Source organism: Durio zibethinus, chromosome 19 (genome assembly GCF_047325235.1).
Source record: "Durio zibethinus cultivar Kanyao isolate XHJ-2024 chromosome 19, ASM4732523v1, whole genome shotgun sequence".
Lineage (NCBI taxonomy): Eukaryota > Viridiplantae > Streptophyta > Magnoliopsida > Malvales > Malvaceae > Durio > Durio zibethinus.
In genome coordinates, this window is record NC_143180.1 from 23,879,503 (window position 1) to 23,894,213 (window position 14,711).

A 14,711-nucleotide genomic window follows, 5' to 3' on the forward strand; every position below is an offset into this window, starting at 1 on the left:
GAAAATTATTGTATTATAATTTGTCAACTATGAAGTACTTTTTATTTTTGATAAATTTATATATGATTTTATTAAAATTTTAAACTATATATATATTTATATCATGACTATGGTTTACTTTTGAAGTATTAATGAAGATTATGATTGAATTATATAAAATGAAGAAAAAATAATAATAGCATTGGGTTTCATTTAATGAGAGAAAAAATCGATTCAAAATTATAATTTTTAGTTCAGTTTAGATTAAATTTTTTATTTTATTTTATTTAAATTTGGATATAAATATTTTTATTAAATTCGAATCAAATTTTAGATAAAAAATAAAAATATTTGAATCAAATTATTTATATTTTAATTTTTATAAAATTAAAATAATTATTTTATATCTAATTTTATTTAAATATACTTAAAATTATATTAAACAATTTAAAAATAAAAAATTTCAAAGCATAGAATCGATATAAAAAAATTATTCAAACTTAAATGAATTTTAAAAAATTGATAATAATATATATATTATTAAAAAAATTTGTTCCCATAAAGGCAAGATAGACAATTTAAAAACTTTTTAGTTATAAAAATAATTTTTAGACCGATATTTTAGTACTTTATTTTAATATGATTAATGCATATCAAAGTTCATTTATAATTGAAATTTTAATAATTGAGTTTCTTCAAAGTCTCATTTTAATGCTATATTTTTATAGATTTGACAATTTATATATTATATATATTTTATATTAAATATGTATAAAACGTGAAAATTATCAAATTATAATTTATATTATTACATCAAATATAAAAAAAAGGATTTTATTTTTGCTGAACTCAGGTGTTGTTTAAATTTATTTTTTATATTTTTTATTATATCTAAAATTATCAAATTTATTTTTAGAGTATCAATGAAGATTTTAATTGAATTATAAAAATAAAAAAATAAAAAAATGATAATAGCAATGGGTTCCATAATGGCCTCGAGAGGAAACCCAAGCCGAACTCATCCATCATATGGGCCATGAGCCCTGCCGGGCTGGGTCGTTTCACCGGTGGCCTGCTCGTTGCAAGAGTTCCATGTCCATAATCAACAAAAACAACTGAGCCATGTCGGATCCGGGTTCTCACTACCGATTCTTCATATTGATCCAACGACCCTCTTATCAAGCTCTCCCGCATAAACCCTCTTCTTCGTAAGTGGTTAACTCAATCAACTTTTTCTCATCAATTCATTTCATTTTCTCCATAAGTTTTCTTTTCCTGATTCGAAACTATTTTTTTTTAGTTGTTTGTAGCATTTTGAAAAGTGAATTTTGGTGATATAAAAAAAAAAGATGCCAGACACCCAAGCTCTAGTCAATGATTTTCTTAACAAGCTCAAGAAACGGTGAAGTATTTCATTTTTTTCCCAATTTATATAAATTTTAGAACAAAAAGAATTTTTTTTCTTTTTTTTGTGATTTATGATTTTTTTTCTTTGGGTGGTTGGCAGTAAGATTGAGGGTTCACAGGCAACAGCAAAGCAGACAGCGGAACTGCTTCGGTCGGTGATTTCGCAGACGCGAGTGCCGTATACGAACCAGGCTGGAGCTTTGATTGATTCTGTGAAGGCTGTTGGAGAACGGTTAATTGCTGCAAACCCTGTCGGTATGATGTTTCGTTTTTGTGTTTGGGTTTGAGTTTAATTTGGTTTTGCTGATTATGTTTGAAAACAATTACTTAGTATTCTATATCAGTTTCACTTATGTCATGTTGTTAATGTGGGAATTGTCAGCACACATTGATGTAATACACTTGAACATTCAATGATGCTAGGAGTGTGCATGATAATTGCTGTGTTTCTTTAGGACCGCTTCTATCTGTGTTTGTTTCTATTAATAGGTCAGTGTTGTATATGCTTGGACTAGAACTTGAAGGAAAATTTTAGACCCCCTAATGTTTTATTTGCAACATTTTGCATTTTATGAGTCTGTTTGGTCTGGCTGAAGAAGCTGTTAAAGTAGAGTTCTTTGGAAAGTGTTGCGTCAAATTAAAATTCTTTGTAATAGCTAAGAATACCTTTTCTTTGTTTAAAAAATTCATATAAAACTATTGGCTTCTCATTGCAGCTTTTTTCAGAAGTTATATTTTGGATTTTCACTATCTAGATAGGATAAAAGCTGTTCTTGTAAACCCCTTTTTGGTCTAGCTTTGGCTTTAGGGAGTAGAGAAGCTGATTAGAAAACTGGGACTTGCTCGTAAGGATTGTAGATACTTGTCCTTTGGTATTCTATGTTAATAGTTTATGATGTGATGATGGCAGAGCTTGCTGTGGGTAATATTGTGAGGCGTGTTTTGCAAATTATTAGAGAGGAGGATCTTTCTTTGACAACAGCTGCTATGGCTGGATTGAACTTATCAGCTGTAAGTGATGATGAAGATGATTCTGGTCAAAATGACCACCAGGTATTATCTGCTGCTGCTGTTGCTGCTGCTTCTAGAAGCACTTTGCGTCCACCTTCCTTGCAGACACTACTTGAGGATGTGCCTGACTCTACAGCAATTCCTCATACTTCTTCTTCTGGAGGAGATTCTGAAGGAAAAAGCAAATGTAAACACTTTACTCAAGACACTTCTTCTTCCTGCATTGTGCTTGATGGAATTAGATTTTGATTTTTTTTTTCCATTGATATCCCAAGAGATTAATGTCTCTGGAAGTGGTTAAATATTGGTTTTTATAAAACTGGCTTCTTGTGGTGATAATAATGTAATGTTAAATCTTGTAGCATAATAAATTATATATGATATTTAAGGTTTTATTTTCCTTCTCAGCTGCCGATAAAAGTTCCAGAAGTCGGAAGTTAAAGCATGATGTCATTGAAGCAGTCAATGAGCTTATTCAAGACATTAGTACTTGCCATGAACAGATTGCCGAGCAAGCAGTGGAGCATATACATCAAAAGTATCTTTTCTGCCTTAAGCATTTCAATTTCGTTGGTTTTTATTCTGTTGTTAAACACTGCTTATTCCCCCTTTAGTTTTGGACCAACTACAAGAATCATATTTGGTAGTAAAGTTATTTGGATTTGCCTTCAACAAGAGACTTCTACTTTCTTATCCCCCCCCGCCCCAAAAAAAAAAAAAAAAAAAAAACACAGCCCAGTATCATGACCAATCATCCATATCTATGCTTGTTGTTTCTAGTAGGTTTTTTTATTCATTTTCTATTACCTGTTGAAGTTTTATGATTATATCTGGTCAGTTGTTTCATTTTTATAATCTGTTGAGATTTTTATGATTATATCTGGCCTACGACTTAGAGTTAATAATTTCAGAGTTTCCAGGATGATTCTTGGCTTTCTATTGAGGTGAATGTTTAGAGACAGAAGTTAAAATGTACCTGTTAGTGCTGTTAGGATTTCACCCTAGTTTTATTTCTGAAGATCATTTTTAAATTTTTTTCAAAGAAAATAGCTTTAGATTTTCTTAAGATTGTTGCTTATGAAATGGTTCATTTGTTTGATTAAATATTTGCTTTTTAGTTATGATAAAGAATATGTAAACAATTTCTTGATTGCAGGTTGTCTAAAAATCTTCTGATTCTATCCTGGAAGAATCTGTTTAATCTTGTAATAGACAACAGTTTCAAATCCGTTAGCTAGTATTTCATGTGATATTGTGATTCTATCTTCTGTTTATCATGTCTTGCTCATAAAGCACTGGGACAAATTTATGTCTAGGATTCTTCCTCTCTCTTATGACTATGAAACATTTTAATCTCTATGAGTTCTCACGTTGTATTCTACCTATGATTGTTTCGCATATTAACATGCCCTTTGACTGACTATTGCTAAAACATATTGTCAGTGAGGTGATATTAACTTTAGGCAGTTCAAGAACTGTGCTGGAATTTCTTTGTGCTGCAAAAGAGAAGAAAAGATCATTCCGGGTATTTGTTGCGGAGGGTGCTCCAAGGTTTGTACAAGTGGCTAATATGTTTTTATAAGGCAAAGACATTTTCTTTAAGCTGCTGCAATTTTGTTATTCTCCCTGTAACAGTTCTCTTTTTTCCATTACCTGATGTTAACTTAGGTATCAGGGACATCTTCTTGCCAAAGAATTGGTCACAAGAGGTTTACAGACCACCCTAATTACTGACTCTGCAGTTTTTGCCATGATTTCCCGAGTAAACATGGTATGTGAATTTTTTAATGTTCTCCTAGTTGGTAAAGGTTTCTTGCACTGTTTGAGCTTCATCTTGAGATTCCGGAATTTGAAGGTTATTGTTGGAGCTCATGCTGTCATGGCTAATGGTGGGGTCATAGCACCTGTTGGGCTGAACATGGTTGCACTTGCTGCTCAAAAGCATGCTGTTCCATTTGTCGTACTTGCTGGCAGTCACAAGGTACTTTGGCACGATAACTGCTTGACCACCAAACTTTCTAGAAGTTTTAGTTTAATACTAACTAAAAAACACTTTTTTAGAAAAAAATAATTAAGATTTTGTGTCATTCATTTATGCCCGTATGATGGTATGAATTTATGTGTTTTTGCACAGTTGTTTATTTTTTTCTTTTATTTCGATGAATTTAATTTTGAGAGCTTGAGGTGTCATGCACATGAATAATAGGATAGAATTTGAGAGGGCTCTAAGAGGAGACGTTAGTGCATAGGATTTGAATTGATGTGGCAAGATAGTACATATGGTAAATATGTACAAGCACTTTTGATGGTGTAAAAGATGGGGCTGAGTACCAAGGGTGATGCAGAAGTATTAAATGCCTAGCAAAGGGAGGTAAACAGGGAGGAACATAGAGAGGTTAAAAGTGAAAAAGAACATACTCCATATTTGACTCTGAAATTTAAGCCTGAGCCATGGGACATCTGTTTTCAAAAGTAAAAAAAGAAAGACATGGGTATGTTCATCTTTCTGTCAGTTTTCCTTATGTTTAGTGGGTCATACCATGTGCTTATGTTTCCTTTTAAGCGGTTTAGAAAAATGAAGAGTGAATTAACATAGGTTAGAGTCCTATACTTGTTATAAGAAGGCTTTCTTTTCTTTTGAACGGCTATTATTACCTGTTTAAGCCACCCAAGTCTCGCCAAAGTGATTTGAAGTGGAGGTTCTTTTCTTGCATATTAACAAGGCAATAAATCTAATTGCGCCACATCTGACAATGTGGATTTGCTTGTCAATCAATTCATTAGCAAGCCAGGATATCACGTTATTTTGCATGTCTGCTTACAATCTTTCGTGGGATATTATTACACCCCTACTTCAAATCTGGTCATGTAGTATGACATGTAATATGAGGGTAAACTTTTAATTTTAAGTATGAGCTTGAAGGGTAAAAATATTGGGGTGTGGTTGTGGTGATCGTTGTTAATTGATTCTTGAGAGCTTCATTCTAAAGAAATCAACAAAAACAATAAAAAAAAAGCTACTCAGCTGACATGAGGATGGTCAGAGAAATGGCCCAATAGTGTTGATGCAAATATTATAGTGGTTTTTGTTGTCCCTGTATTTTTTAATTTTATTCATCTCCTGCTTGTCTCTCATTAACTTAATGGTGGTCTGCATGACAGTTATGCCCACTGTATCCACACAATCCTGAAGTCTTACTGAATGAATTGCGGTCCCCATCTGAGTTGCTGGATTTTGGAGAATTCTCAGATTGCTTGGATTTTGGAAATGAAATTGGTGCCCCTCTTCTTCATGTTGTTAATCCAGCATTTGATTATGTGCCACCAAAGCTTGTTAGTCTCTTTATAACCGACACGTAAGTTCAACTGCACTTTTTGAAGCTTCTATCCTTTCTGTTCTTATTCAACATGCGGTAAATGTTTGATGTTTACTTTCTTAGTTTCGTTTCAAGTTACCAAATCAATTACTTTTCCACATTATGGAGTACTGTGACCAGTCGATACGATGTGGGGAGGCAATGAATAGTTTTGTTTCACAAAAGAGACAAAAGATTGCATGTATTTGGCTCTTCTGTTTCTGCCATTGCTAGAGGGTTCTTCTTTTCATGGTCCTCTAGTTTTTTCTTTTCCTGCTATCACTGATTGCTTTGTGTCTCACAGTGGAGGGCATAATCCATCATACATGTACCGGCTGATTGCTGATTATTACTCTGCTGATGATCTAGTAGTGCAACGAAGGTCTACTTCAGGGAATTAAGTTTACAGTACTCAGATATACTTGTAAGTGCCTTTTCAGCCTATGGAGAAAGAGAAAGGGTTCGGGTTTCATGGTGCTCAATTATCAGTTCCATGCTAAGATGTTATACTGTAAAAGCATGTATTCAAGTTTTTGAATATTTAAAAATCCATTAATAGCTTAAGGTAAATGCCTATGATTAGCTTCAAACTTGGTCCTAACCGAACTTAAATCAAATGTTTCTGCAGTTTGTGGAGTTATGAGATTCATGTTAGAGAATATGAAACTGCATTGAGCATTTTTATTGCTGGAGGAAACTTTGTTAAATCATTAATAAAAGTACAAAGTCGAGAGAAACAAAAGAAAGCCATTTTTGTGATTAAAGAGGTTAATAGGGCTTAGGAAGTAGAAATGCATTGGGAGAGAAACGGAGAAACCAAGTGAGGGTAATTTTTGTATCGCCATGAAATTCCTCAGTGTGTCCTGTATAAGAAATCATTCATGGACTATTGTTGTATTAGATTTGGCTTGAAGCTTGATGGTGGGGATATAGTTCTGTATTGCATTTTTACTTAAAATTTTCAGAAATTTCAAATAATCTCGATACAGCAGTAACAATTGTGGGAACATTCATGAAAATGTTGGTTTTTGTCGTTTATATTTATTTATTAGGTTTAAATTTTATATTCATTTATTAAATTTAACAAACGATCACAAAACGATATTTCAATGTTAATTAACATATATATAACGAGTATAACAAAATATATTTATATTTAATTCGTTTACATTAGGGGTGTGATTGAACATAACTTTTGTTTGTCTGTAAATAAGTGTAATTTTTGTATGGTTATATTTTTTTATTAAATTTAACAAATAATTATGAATAATATTTAAAAATTAATTAATTAAATGAATCACCAAATCAAAAATATAATAAAATTTATTAATATTCGATTCATTTATATTTTTAATGAGAGAAATTTTAACCATGGTATAGTTATATTTTATAATTAAATCATAAAACGACATCGGAGGCAAGAGTTATTTCAATTAGGTGCCAAATGCATTTTAAGTAGTATTGAAAAATGAAAATTGGATAATGATAAGAAAGGAAGGATGGTGACATGTCAGAATTTTGATGAGATCAACATTTATTGAAGTTATCTACTTTAACCCTAATTTTATGATGATTGTGATTACCCAATTGATCATGCTGTCCAACTCCACAATATGATAAAATATCCCAAATAGTGGGTAGATGTTATGTTGAAGCTTTTCCTAGTAGTAGATTGATATGAGCTATGCCTATAAACCTTTCCATTTTGTGCTCTAGTCAAGCATGGACCATCTGATGTTGATGTGGATTCCAAGATATAATTGCATTAAAAAGCAAAGAGTTTTATGAAATTATAACTTCAAGAAAAATTATAATTATAATAAAATATTACATCAATATATAAGAAATTATTGAAATTATTAAATAATCAACAAAAATTTTAAATATAATTTAAAAAATCTAATATAAAATTAAATTAAAACCAACATATAATGGGATTTGAATTTAAAACCTTAGGGTTCTAAAAGGTATAAAAAATTTTAAACAAGCCTTGTTAAGATAACAAACATTCAAGCTGTTACTATTATAAAGTTGCTTTTGGCTAAAGATTTACAAATTGAATTAAATCTAATTGTAAAATCTATGTAAAGGAAAATGCTTTTTTTCTCTTTTCTTCAATTAGTCCCATATGTTGAAAATTATTTTTGTAAATAAAGTTTGATTCCATAACTTTTTTTTTTTTTATCAATTTGATTCTATAACTTTTGAATATAAATAGAAACTGTTTTACCCTAATAAACATTAGTCTTATCATCCAAATTTATGATAATGATATCTTTTAAAATCCATTAATATTAGAATTAATTAATCTTACATGTTAATATATCGTAATTTGAAAATTAAAAAAAATTATAAATATTAAAATTTAAAATTTTAAATATATTAAATATTATCTATTAAAGGTAATTGCATGAATAATTTGAAGTAAGCTTTAAATTCAACTAAAATTTTAATTTGGTCATTGCCATTTTCATACTTTTCAATAAAGAAACATTAAACCTATTTTATTGCTTTATTGAGAACATAAAAGAAATATTGAAAAATGTGCTTGTTTAGGGAAACATAAAACATACGCTTCTTTGGACTTTTTGGGGTAGGTTAATTTTTCACCTATCTTATGGTTTAGGTGATGCAAAGCTTAAAATATTTAATCAAATGGTTAGTCAAATGGAGCTTTGTGGCATTGGTATTGGGTAGTTAGAAAAGGCATTAAAAAAAATATGCTTTATAACTTTTAGTATTTGGATGGTGCTATCAGAGTGTAAATGATATATTAATATTCATAAATTATTCAGGTTTGATTAGAATAAAACTCGAATTTGATTCGATTATTATCGAATCGATTTAGAGTTTGAGTAATTTAATTTATTGATTAAGTCGAATTTGAGTATTTTTATATTCAATTGGAGTAATTCATCAGTCTAATCGAGCTTTTATATTTAAATATATTTTTATTATTTTAATTAATAAAATATCTCAAATTTGAATTCGAACTTGAGTTCAAATAATCGAGCTTTTATCGAATATAAGAATTAAGCTTATTTTTATATGTTAATCAAGTCTAATCGAGCGAGTTCTAATAGCTCGATTTTTATCTCGAGTCGAGTTTGAAATAAAAAAAAAAAATTTGATCGAATTCGAACCGAATATCAAACATAAAATTTTGAATTGAGCTTGAACTCGAGTTTAATATTGTATTAATTCGGATTCGATGGATTACACCCCTAAGTGTTATTCTCACTTAACTTTTTCCTTTTTTTTTTTTTTGGAAAATTTTTGTAATCCTTAATCTTTATCCAATTTTTTAACTTTTTTTTTTAAGAATTCAATCTTTTGATTTTTTACTTAGTAAATATTTATTAATTTACATTGAAACATTGGTTCGATAATTGATGTATGATTTTATCGTGAAAATAAGTTTCAAATCTCTATTTACTTAAATAAAAAAATTTATTTACTTGCTAATTTATCTTCATTCTTATATAATATAGTTTGTTATAATAAATTAAATAAAAAATTTTTATTTTTTGAGTGGAACTAAATAAAAGTTTTCAATAAAAATGAATGAGTTCTACAACATATATATTTTTTCACTACATAACTATCTTGAATTAGTCAAAAAGAATTGAAAGTAAGGAATAATAAACATTTTTTTTAATGAAAATGAATTTATATAATATATAGTCTTCACTTTTATTCTTTTTCTTTTTTTGGGAAAATAAGGTGAATAATTATTTTCTTAATTCTATTAAAAATATGATAGATGAATATAAGGCGAATAATAAACTATTTTAATCTATAAAAATAAAATAATTTAAGATTATTGCATAGCTTTCTTTATAAAAATGAAAAAAAAAAGAGTAATAATAAAAGTGAGGAATGAAAAACATTTTTCAAAAACCAAAAGGCCCTTAATCATTGGATTCAATAAATGTTGAGCGAACTTTTTCAACTCTACTTATAAAAGCATGATTCACGTGTGTAAGGAATGGTAATGAAAATGACACGAACTTATAATTAGATTTGCAATTTATGTATTTTTATAATATAAAATTTTAAATAATTTATATATTTATATAATATTTTATATAAAAATATATATCACAAGTTATATCGATATAAAAATATAAAATATATTTTTTATTTTATTAAATATATATAAAATAAAATATAATTTAAACATAAATTAAAAATATATGAAATAGATCATTTAATTTCATAATTTATTAAAATTTTTAATGTAATACTTTAATATTTAAATATTTTATTGAATAATTTTATATAATTTATTTAAAATATGAGAAATTAAAAATTAAAAATACAATTTAACTTAAATATATTTATTATTTAATTAATCAAAAAAATTAATCGAATAAATTGAATTAAATTTTATTGATTAATTTTTAAAATTCATATATTCAATTTAATTAATTAAAATAAAATAAAATAATTTAATTTTAAATAATTTAATTCGAAATTAATTAAATAAATCGAATGAACACTTTTAAATAATGGAGTTTTTTAATTTTATAAGTGAAGATAAGATAATAACGAATGTTTGACTTTTTTTTTAATTTTTTTTTAATTTATTTTAATAAATATGTATTATCGTGTTAATCTTACTTACAAAATTAAAAGAAAATTATTTCATACATCAACAGTACAAATATTTTTAAGAATTATGATAATTATATATATCTCATTTTTTTTAAATTAAATTTTTTTATATTTTTAAATATTCTTTAAGAAACATGTGTCACTATTCAATTTTCTTTGTAAAATTAAAAATTTTCATAAATGAAATTTGGTAAACAAAATTAAAATGGTTTTATTTTTTAAATTAATTTTTTTAAATACACTTTAAAAAACATGTATTACCATTTTTACTATAAGAATTTCTTTTTTTTTTTTTTTAAATTTCTCTTTCTCTTTGTCTGATCATCTTCAAATCACCACCTGCAAAAACAAAACCCCGAAGAAAAAAGTCTCCGGAGAAAAGAGACTGCCAACAAAACTTTGCTCAGACCATAACCAAAAACCAAACAGTTTTCTTTAAAAAATATATGAAAAATAAGAGACAAAAGAGATCAAGCTTTTTTTTGGTGTATTCCAATTTCCACCCAAAAAGTCCAATTCCATTAACAAACTCAAAACCATCAACTTTCTTCACAAAACAACAAAAATAATCAAAACCCATTTCAGCTTTGACTTCAAAGAATTGTTTTTTTTTTTTTTGTCAGCTGACAATTTTTGCAAAATTCAAGCTTTGGGTTTTTTTTTTTTTCTCAATCAGATCTGATTATGTTGAAGTTCAAATCTTGATTTGACACCTGGAAACAGGCCTTGGAATTTGCAATATAATCATCAGCTTTTTTGTGAGTTGTAATGGATTTGGATGATTTCAGATCAGTTCTGGAAGCAGCTGGTGTTGATGTGTGGACTTTTATAGATACAGCAATCCTGGTAGCTTCTTTGGATTATGGCCAAGAGTTGAAGAAAAGGAGAGATGGGATTGTGGAGAGGCTTTATGCTACTTCCATGGTTTCTAGGTGTAAAAGCTGTGATTTTGGTGAGAGATCAAATGGGTATCAAGTTAATAAAGAAGGCAGCCTCCATGAAGGTAAAGGTGGAGAAGGAGGAAAAGGATCACCTTTCACACCTCAATCAGATAATGAAGATGATGATTTGGACCCTTATGGAGGCTTGTTTGATGATGAACAAAAAAGGGTTCTGGAGATTAAGGAGCGTCTTGAAGTACCTGATCAGGTCTTTGAATCTTTTTGCAATTGTATTGTTGGTTTAATTTTTTTTTTTTTTGGATTTTGATTTGAATTTGTTTTTTTAATTGTTTTTACAGTCTGAAGATTCTTTAGTTGAATTGCTTCAAAGCTTGGCAGATATGGATATAACATTTCAAGCTCTCAAGGTAACAATTATGTGGAACAATTTTTTCTTTTTTTGTTTAATTTCCTGTTTAGTTTGATTCATGACCATTGCCATGTTATTATTCTATTTTCAGGAGACTGATATTGGGAGACATGTGAACAAATTGAGGAAGCATTCATCAAATGACGTTAGGAGATTAGTGAAGCAACTTGTCAGGTTTTAATGAACTTATGGAACTTACATATATGTTAAATGTTATGATTTTTTTTTTTTAGTTTGAAAACCAGTTCAAAGAAAATCTGTTATATGATTTGGTTCTTTGTTTCTCCAGGAATTGGAAGGAGATTGTAGATGAATGGGTAAGGGTGAATCAACCTGGAGAACTTGAATCTGCTGCACTTATGGGTAAAATTATTTTCTGGACTGTAACACGAATATTTTTTGTTTTTGTGAGAAAATATTTCAAACGTGAATGGAAATTGAATTGTCTTTAAAGTTAAAATGACAATGAATATTGTCTGGCAGCAGATGGAGATTCACCACAGCAAAAACTTCCTCAAAATGGTCGTCAACAGGTGAAAGCAATTAATTTTTCTTGTGAAAGTTGTTTGAAAATTCTGCTTATTTATTTATTTTTTATTTTTTTGAATTTTTTTTAATCTTTCTAAGATTCTGTTCTGCTATAGGTTCCTGATTTTGCGTATTCTCCAAATCCGCATCGTGAGTACAGAATCTGATTCAAAGTTGGATTTGACCTTTGTTTCTTTCTGTTGTGCATTTAATTAATCAGCCTTCTTTTGAATGTTTTTTCCGATGACAATTGACAGATGGGAGTTTTGGTTCAGACAAGAATAATTCAGAACCTGAAAGGAAGCCAAAGCCAATCCCTCCTCCCCGAAAAGATCCTCCACCTAGACCAACTCTCTCAACTCCTCCACAAAATGTGCAGGTATTGGTATATACCAAATTGGAGCCTCTAATTTCATCATTATTTTTTTGATGGACATGAAGGTCTGATAGCACATGCTTTCAAAAAGATATTTTTTGCTGTGAAACTGATGTTTTCACAAATTCCTATAATGCCGAGGTTTTTGATTCTCAAGGACTGAGAAGTTGTATTTACTACGCCGAAATAGTTTATCTTAGCAAAAAGCTAAGAAAGGGAAAATTCAACTTAATTTAACCATTTTAATGTTGCCCAAAGAATTCAGTTTGGCTGAGTTGATAGTTGGTATAAGCTTTGTCATGTCTATTTCTTGAATTCCCTTTTTGGGGATTTTGTAGAGACAGAGAGAACAAAAGGAAAGCAATTTTGACTCTGAAAAGCTGGCTTCTGCAAGGAAAAGGCTTCAAGAAAATTATAAAGAAGCTGAAAATGGTTTGCTTTCTTCTCTTCTTCCACAATTTATTTAATCTTGAATCCCTCACTTTGGTTTCATACTAAATGTGATTGTCTGTGGTTTTTCTGTGCTTTTTGAAGCCAAAAAGCAAAGAACGATACAAGTGATGGACATTCATGAGCTACCAAAACCCAAGAATGCCTTCTTTGCCAAAAACAAGGGAGGTGGTTCTCAAGGGAGGCACTGGTGATTGGATGAATGAATTTGTCTTAAAGACATTCCATCTTAGGTTTTTCATTTTTATATTTCTGTTGTGATCGTTGTATTAGATAGGAGTACTCTTCATATCTTTTATAGGTTATCTTTCCATGTTCTTTCATGGTGATGTACTGAAGTATTTATCAATCATTTGAAATTCTTGAGGGCCATGGACATCCATAACCATTCACTTGGGGATGTACCATGATTCTTTGTTTGACACATGTTACCTTCCCCCCCCTTTCCCCCACCCCAAATGTGCGATGTTTTTAATTTGTAATATATGTGAGTTTCCTAATTAAAAGATAACTCCTTTTGAAAGTATGTTAGTATCTTTCTTCCTTTTTATCAATGCAGGCTGATTCTACCTTGAATATGAGAGCTGACATACAGAGCACACTGATTATTTAGTTTAATGTATACTACTGGTAGAAGTACTTTGTGGGATATGATGTAGAGGAAAATTTGCTTTTTATTTTTTTGCCTGCTACTTTTTAAAAATTCTGTAAGATAGTCAGCCATAAGGATTTTGATTCAATTGGCAGATACCATTTCTCTTTTGAAGCATTGATGTTTATGTTCTGAACGTTTTTGCCTGATTCCCAGCTAGGATCCTCAGGTGGCATGGGAAAATTTTTGGACTTGGCCATAAAAGAATTATGAAAATCGTATTGGCCATATCCAGAGGTTATGATTTTTTATTCTTGTTTCTACCAGAAGCCTTATCAGGTTATGGTTATTGAGAGCCTGACTGATGTTCAGTTTCATTTTTTGTTAATTTTTATTGTTTATATGATAAGGCTCCTCACTTCACTGCAACAGTGAGGTTGATCAATCATATGTAACCACTCTTTGCTGTGGCTCATGCATTGTGGTTAATGACTTTTAGCTTTTATTTGCTCCCAGTAGTTGCTTGTACTTCAAAGGATGCTTGAATTAAGTTTCTTATTACCTCTTTTACTGCAGGTTCTTTTGCGGTTGTCATAGTGCTTTTGTCCCCTTATGTTCAATTATATTCTTTGTTAAAACTTGCAAGTTTTAGCTCTAATCCATTCATTTGTGATACTTTTCTCACCTGAGGCCGAATGCTTAGCAGAACACGGCTCGCTTCCCCCACCCACAAACTTCAAATCATAATCATGAACTGCTGCAATTTTCGTTTTTCTTGTCAATTTTGCTTGCAGGTGGTGGGGATTAAATGGCCATCTATTGCTATGACTCTGTTTAAGTGGTTTGTATCTTTATCTAGTGATCAATTGCACTTCAGCCTTTGTGCTGTGACCATTGGCAAGGGAAAGTAGCCTTCAGCTTGTTATGCTGGTTGGTGGATGTAATTGATCGGATTCTGCGGGTACGCTCACTATAACCTCCATAGACTTTTTTCTTATGTTTCATGTCAGCAATTTAATACTACATATTTCGTAAACTGGACTTGCGTGAGCAAGATTTGTTGGGAATCTGTGGGTGACATCCA

The 14,711-nt window shown here is 29.9% G+C and overlaps 2 protein-coding genes across 4 annotated transcripts; both read left to right on the forward strand.

Moving 5' to 3' along the window:
• The first annotated feature begins 1,071 nt into the window (after positions 1 to 1,071).
• LOC111309999 (uncharacterized) lies at positions 1,072 to 6,412 on the forward strand. Its single transcript, XM_022909069.2, has 10 exons — positions 1,072 to 1,187; positions 1,280 to 1,381; positions 1,487 to 1,641; positions 2,297 to 2,584; positions 2,806 to 2,935; positions 3,841 to 3,948; positions 4,066 to 4,168; positions 4,253 to 4,378; positions 5,560 to 5,753; positions 6,058 to 6,412. Exons 2-10 carry the CDS (start codon positions 1,329 to 1,331, stop codon positions 6,152 to 6,154), a joined length of 1,254 nt encoding a protein of 417 aa, XP_022764804.2. The 5' UTR covers positions 1,072 to 1,187; positions 1,280 to 1,328; the 3' UTR covers positions 6,155 to 6,412.
• Positions 6,413 to 10,493: 4,081 nt separating this feature from the next.
• LOC111309998 (putative mediator of RNA polymerase II transcription subunit 26c) lies at positions 10,494 to 14,582 on the forward strand. 3 transcript variants are annotated; one of them, XM_022909061.2, is made up of 9 exons: positions 10,494 to 11,519; positions 11,611 to 11,679; positions 11,773 to 11,855; positions 11,971 to 12,044; positions 12,168 to 12,214; positions 12,326 to 12,359; positions 12,467 to 12,588; positions 12,924 to 13,017; positions 13,120 to 13,561. In XM_022909061.2, the coding sequence occupies exons 1-9, from the start codon at positions 11,139 to 11,141 to the stop codon at positions 13,227 to 13,229; spliced, it is 1,014 nt and encodes a 337-aa protein (XP_022764796.1). In that variant the 5' UTR covers positions 10,494 to 11,138; the 3' UTR covers positions 13,230 to 13,561. The 3 variants fall into 3 exon arrangements, with proteins under 3 accessions (XP_022764796.1, XP_022764800.1, XP_022764795.1); XM_022909065.2 differs by lacking the exon at positions 13,120 to 13,561 and adding an exon at positions 14,422 to 14,582 and having other exon boundaries at positions 10,644 to 11,519; positions 12,165 to 12,214; XM_022909060.2 differs by having other exon boundaries at positions 10,644 to 11,519; positions 12,165 to 12,214; positions 13,120 to 13,459.
• The last annotated feature ends 129 nt before the right edge of the window (positions 14,583 to 14,711 follow it).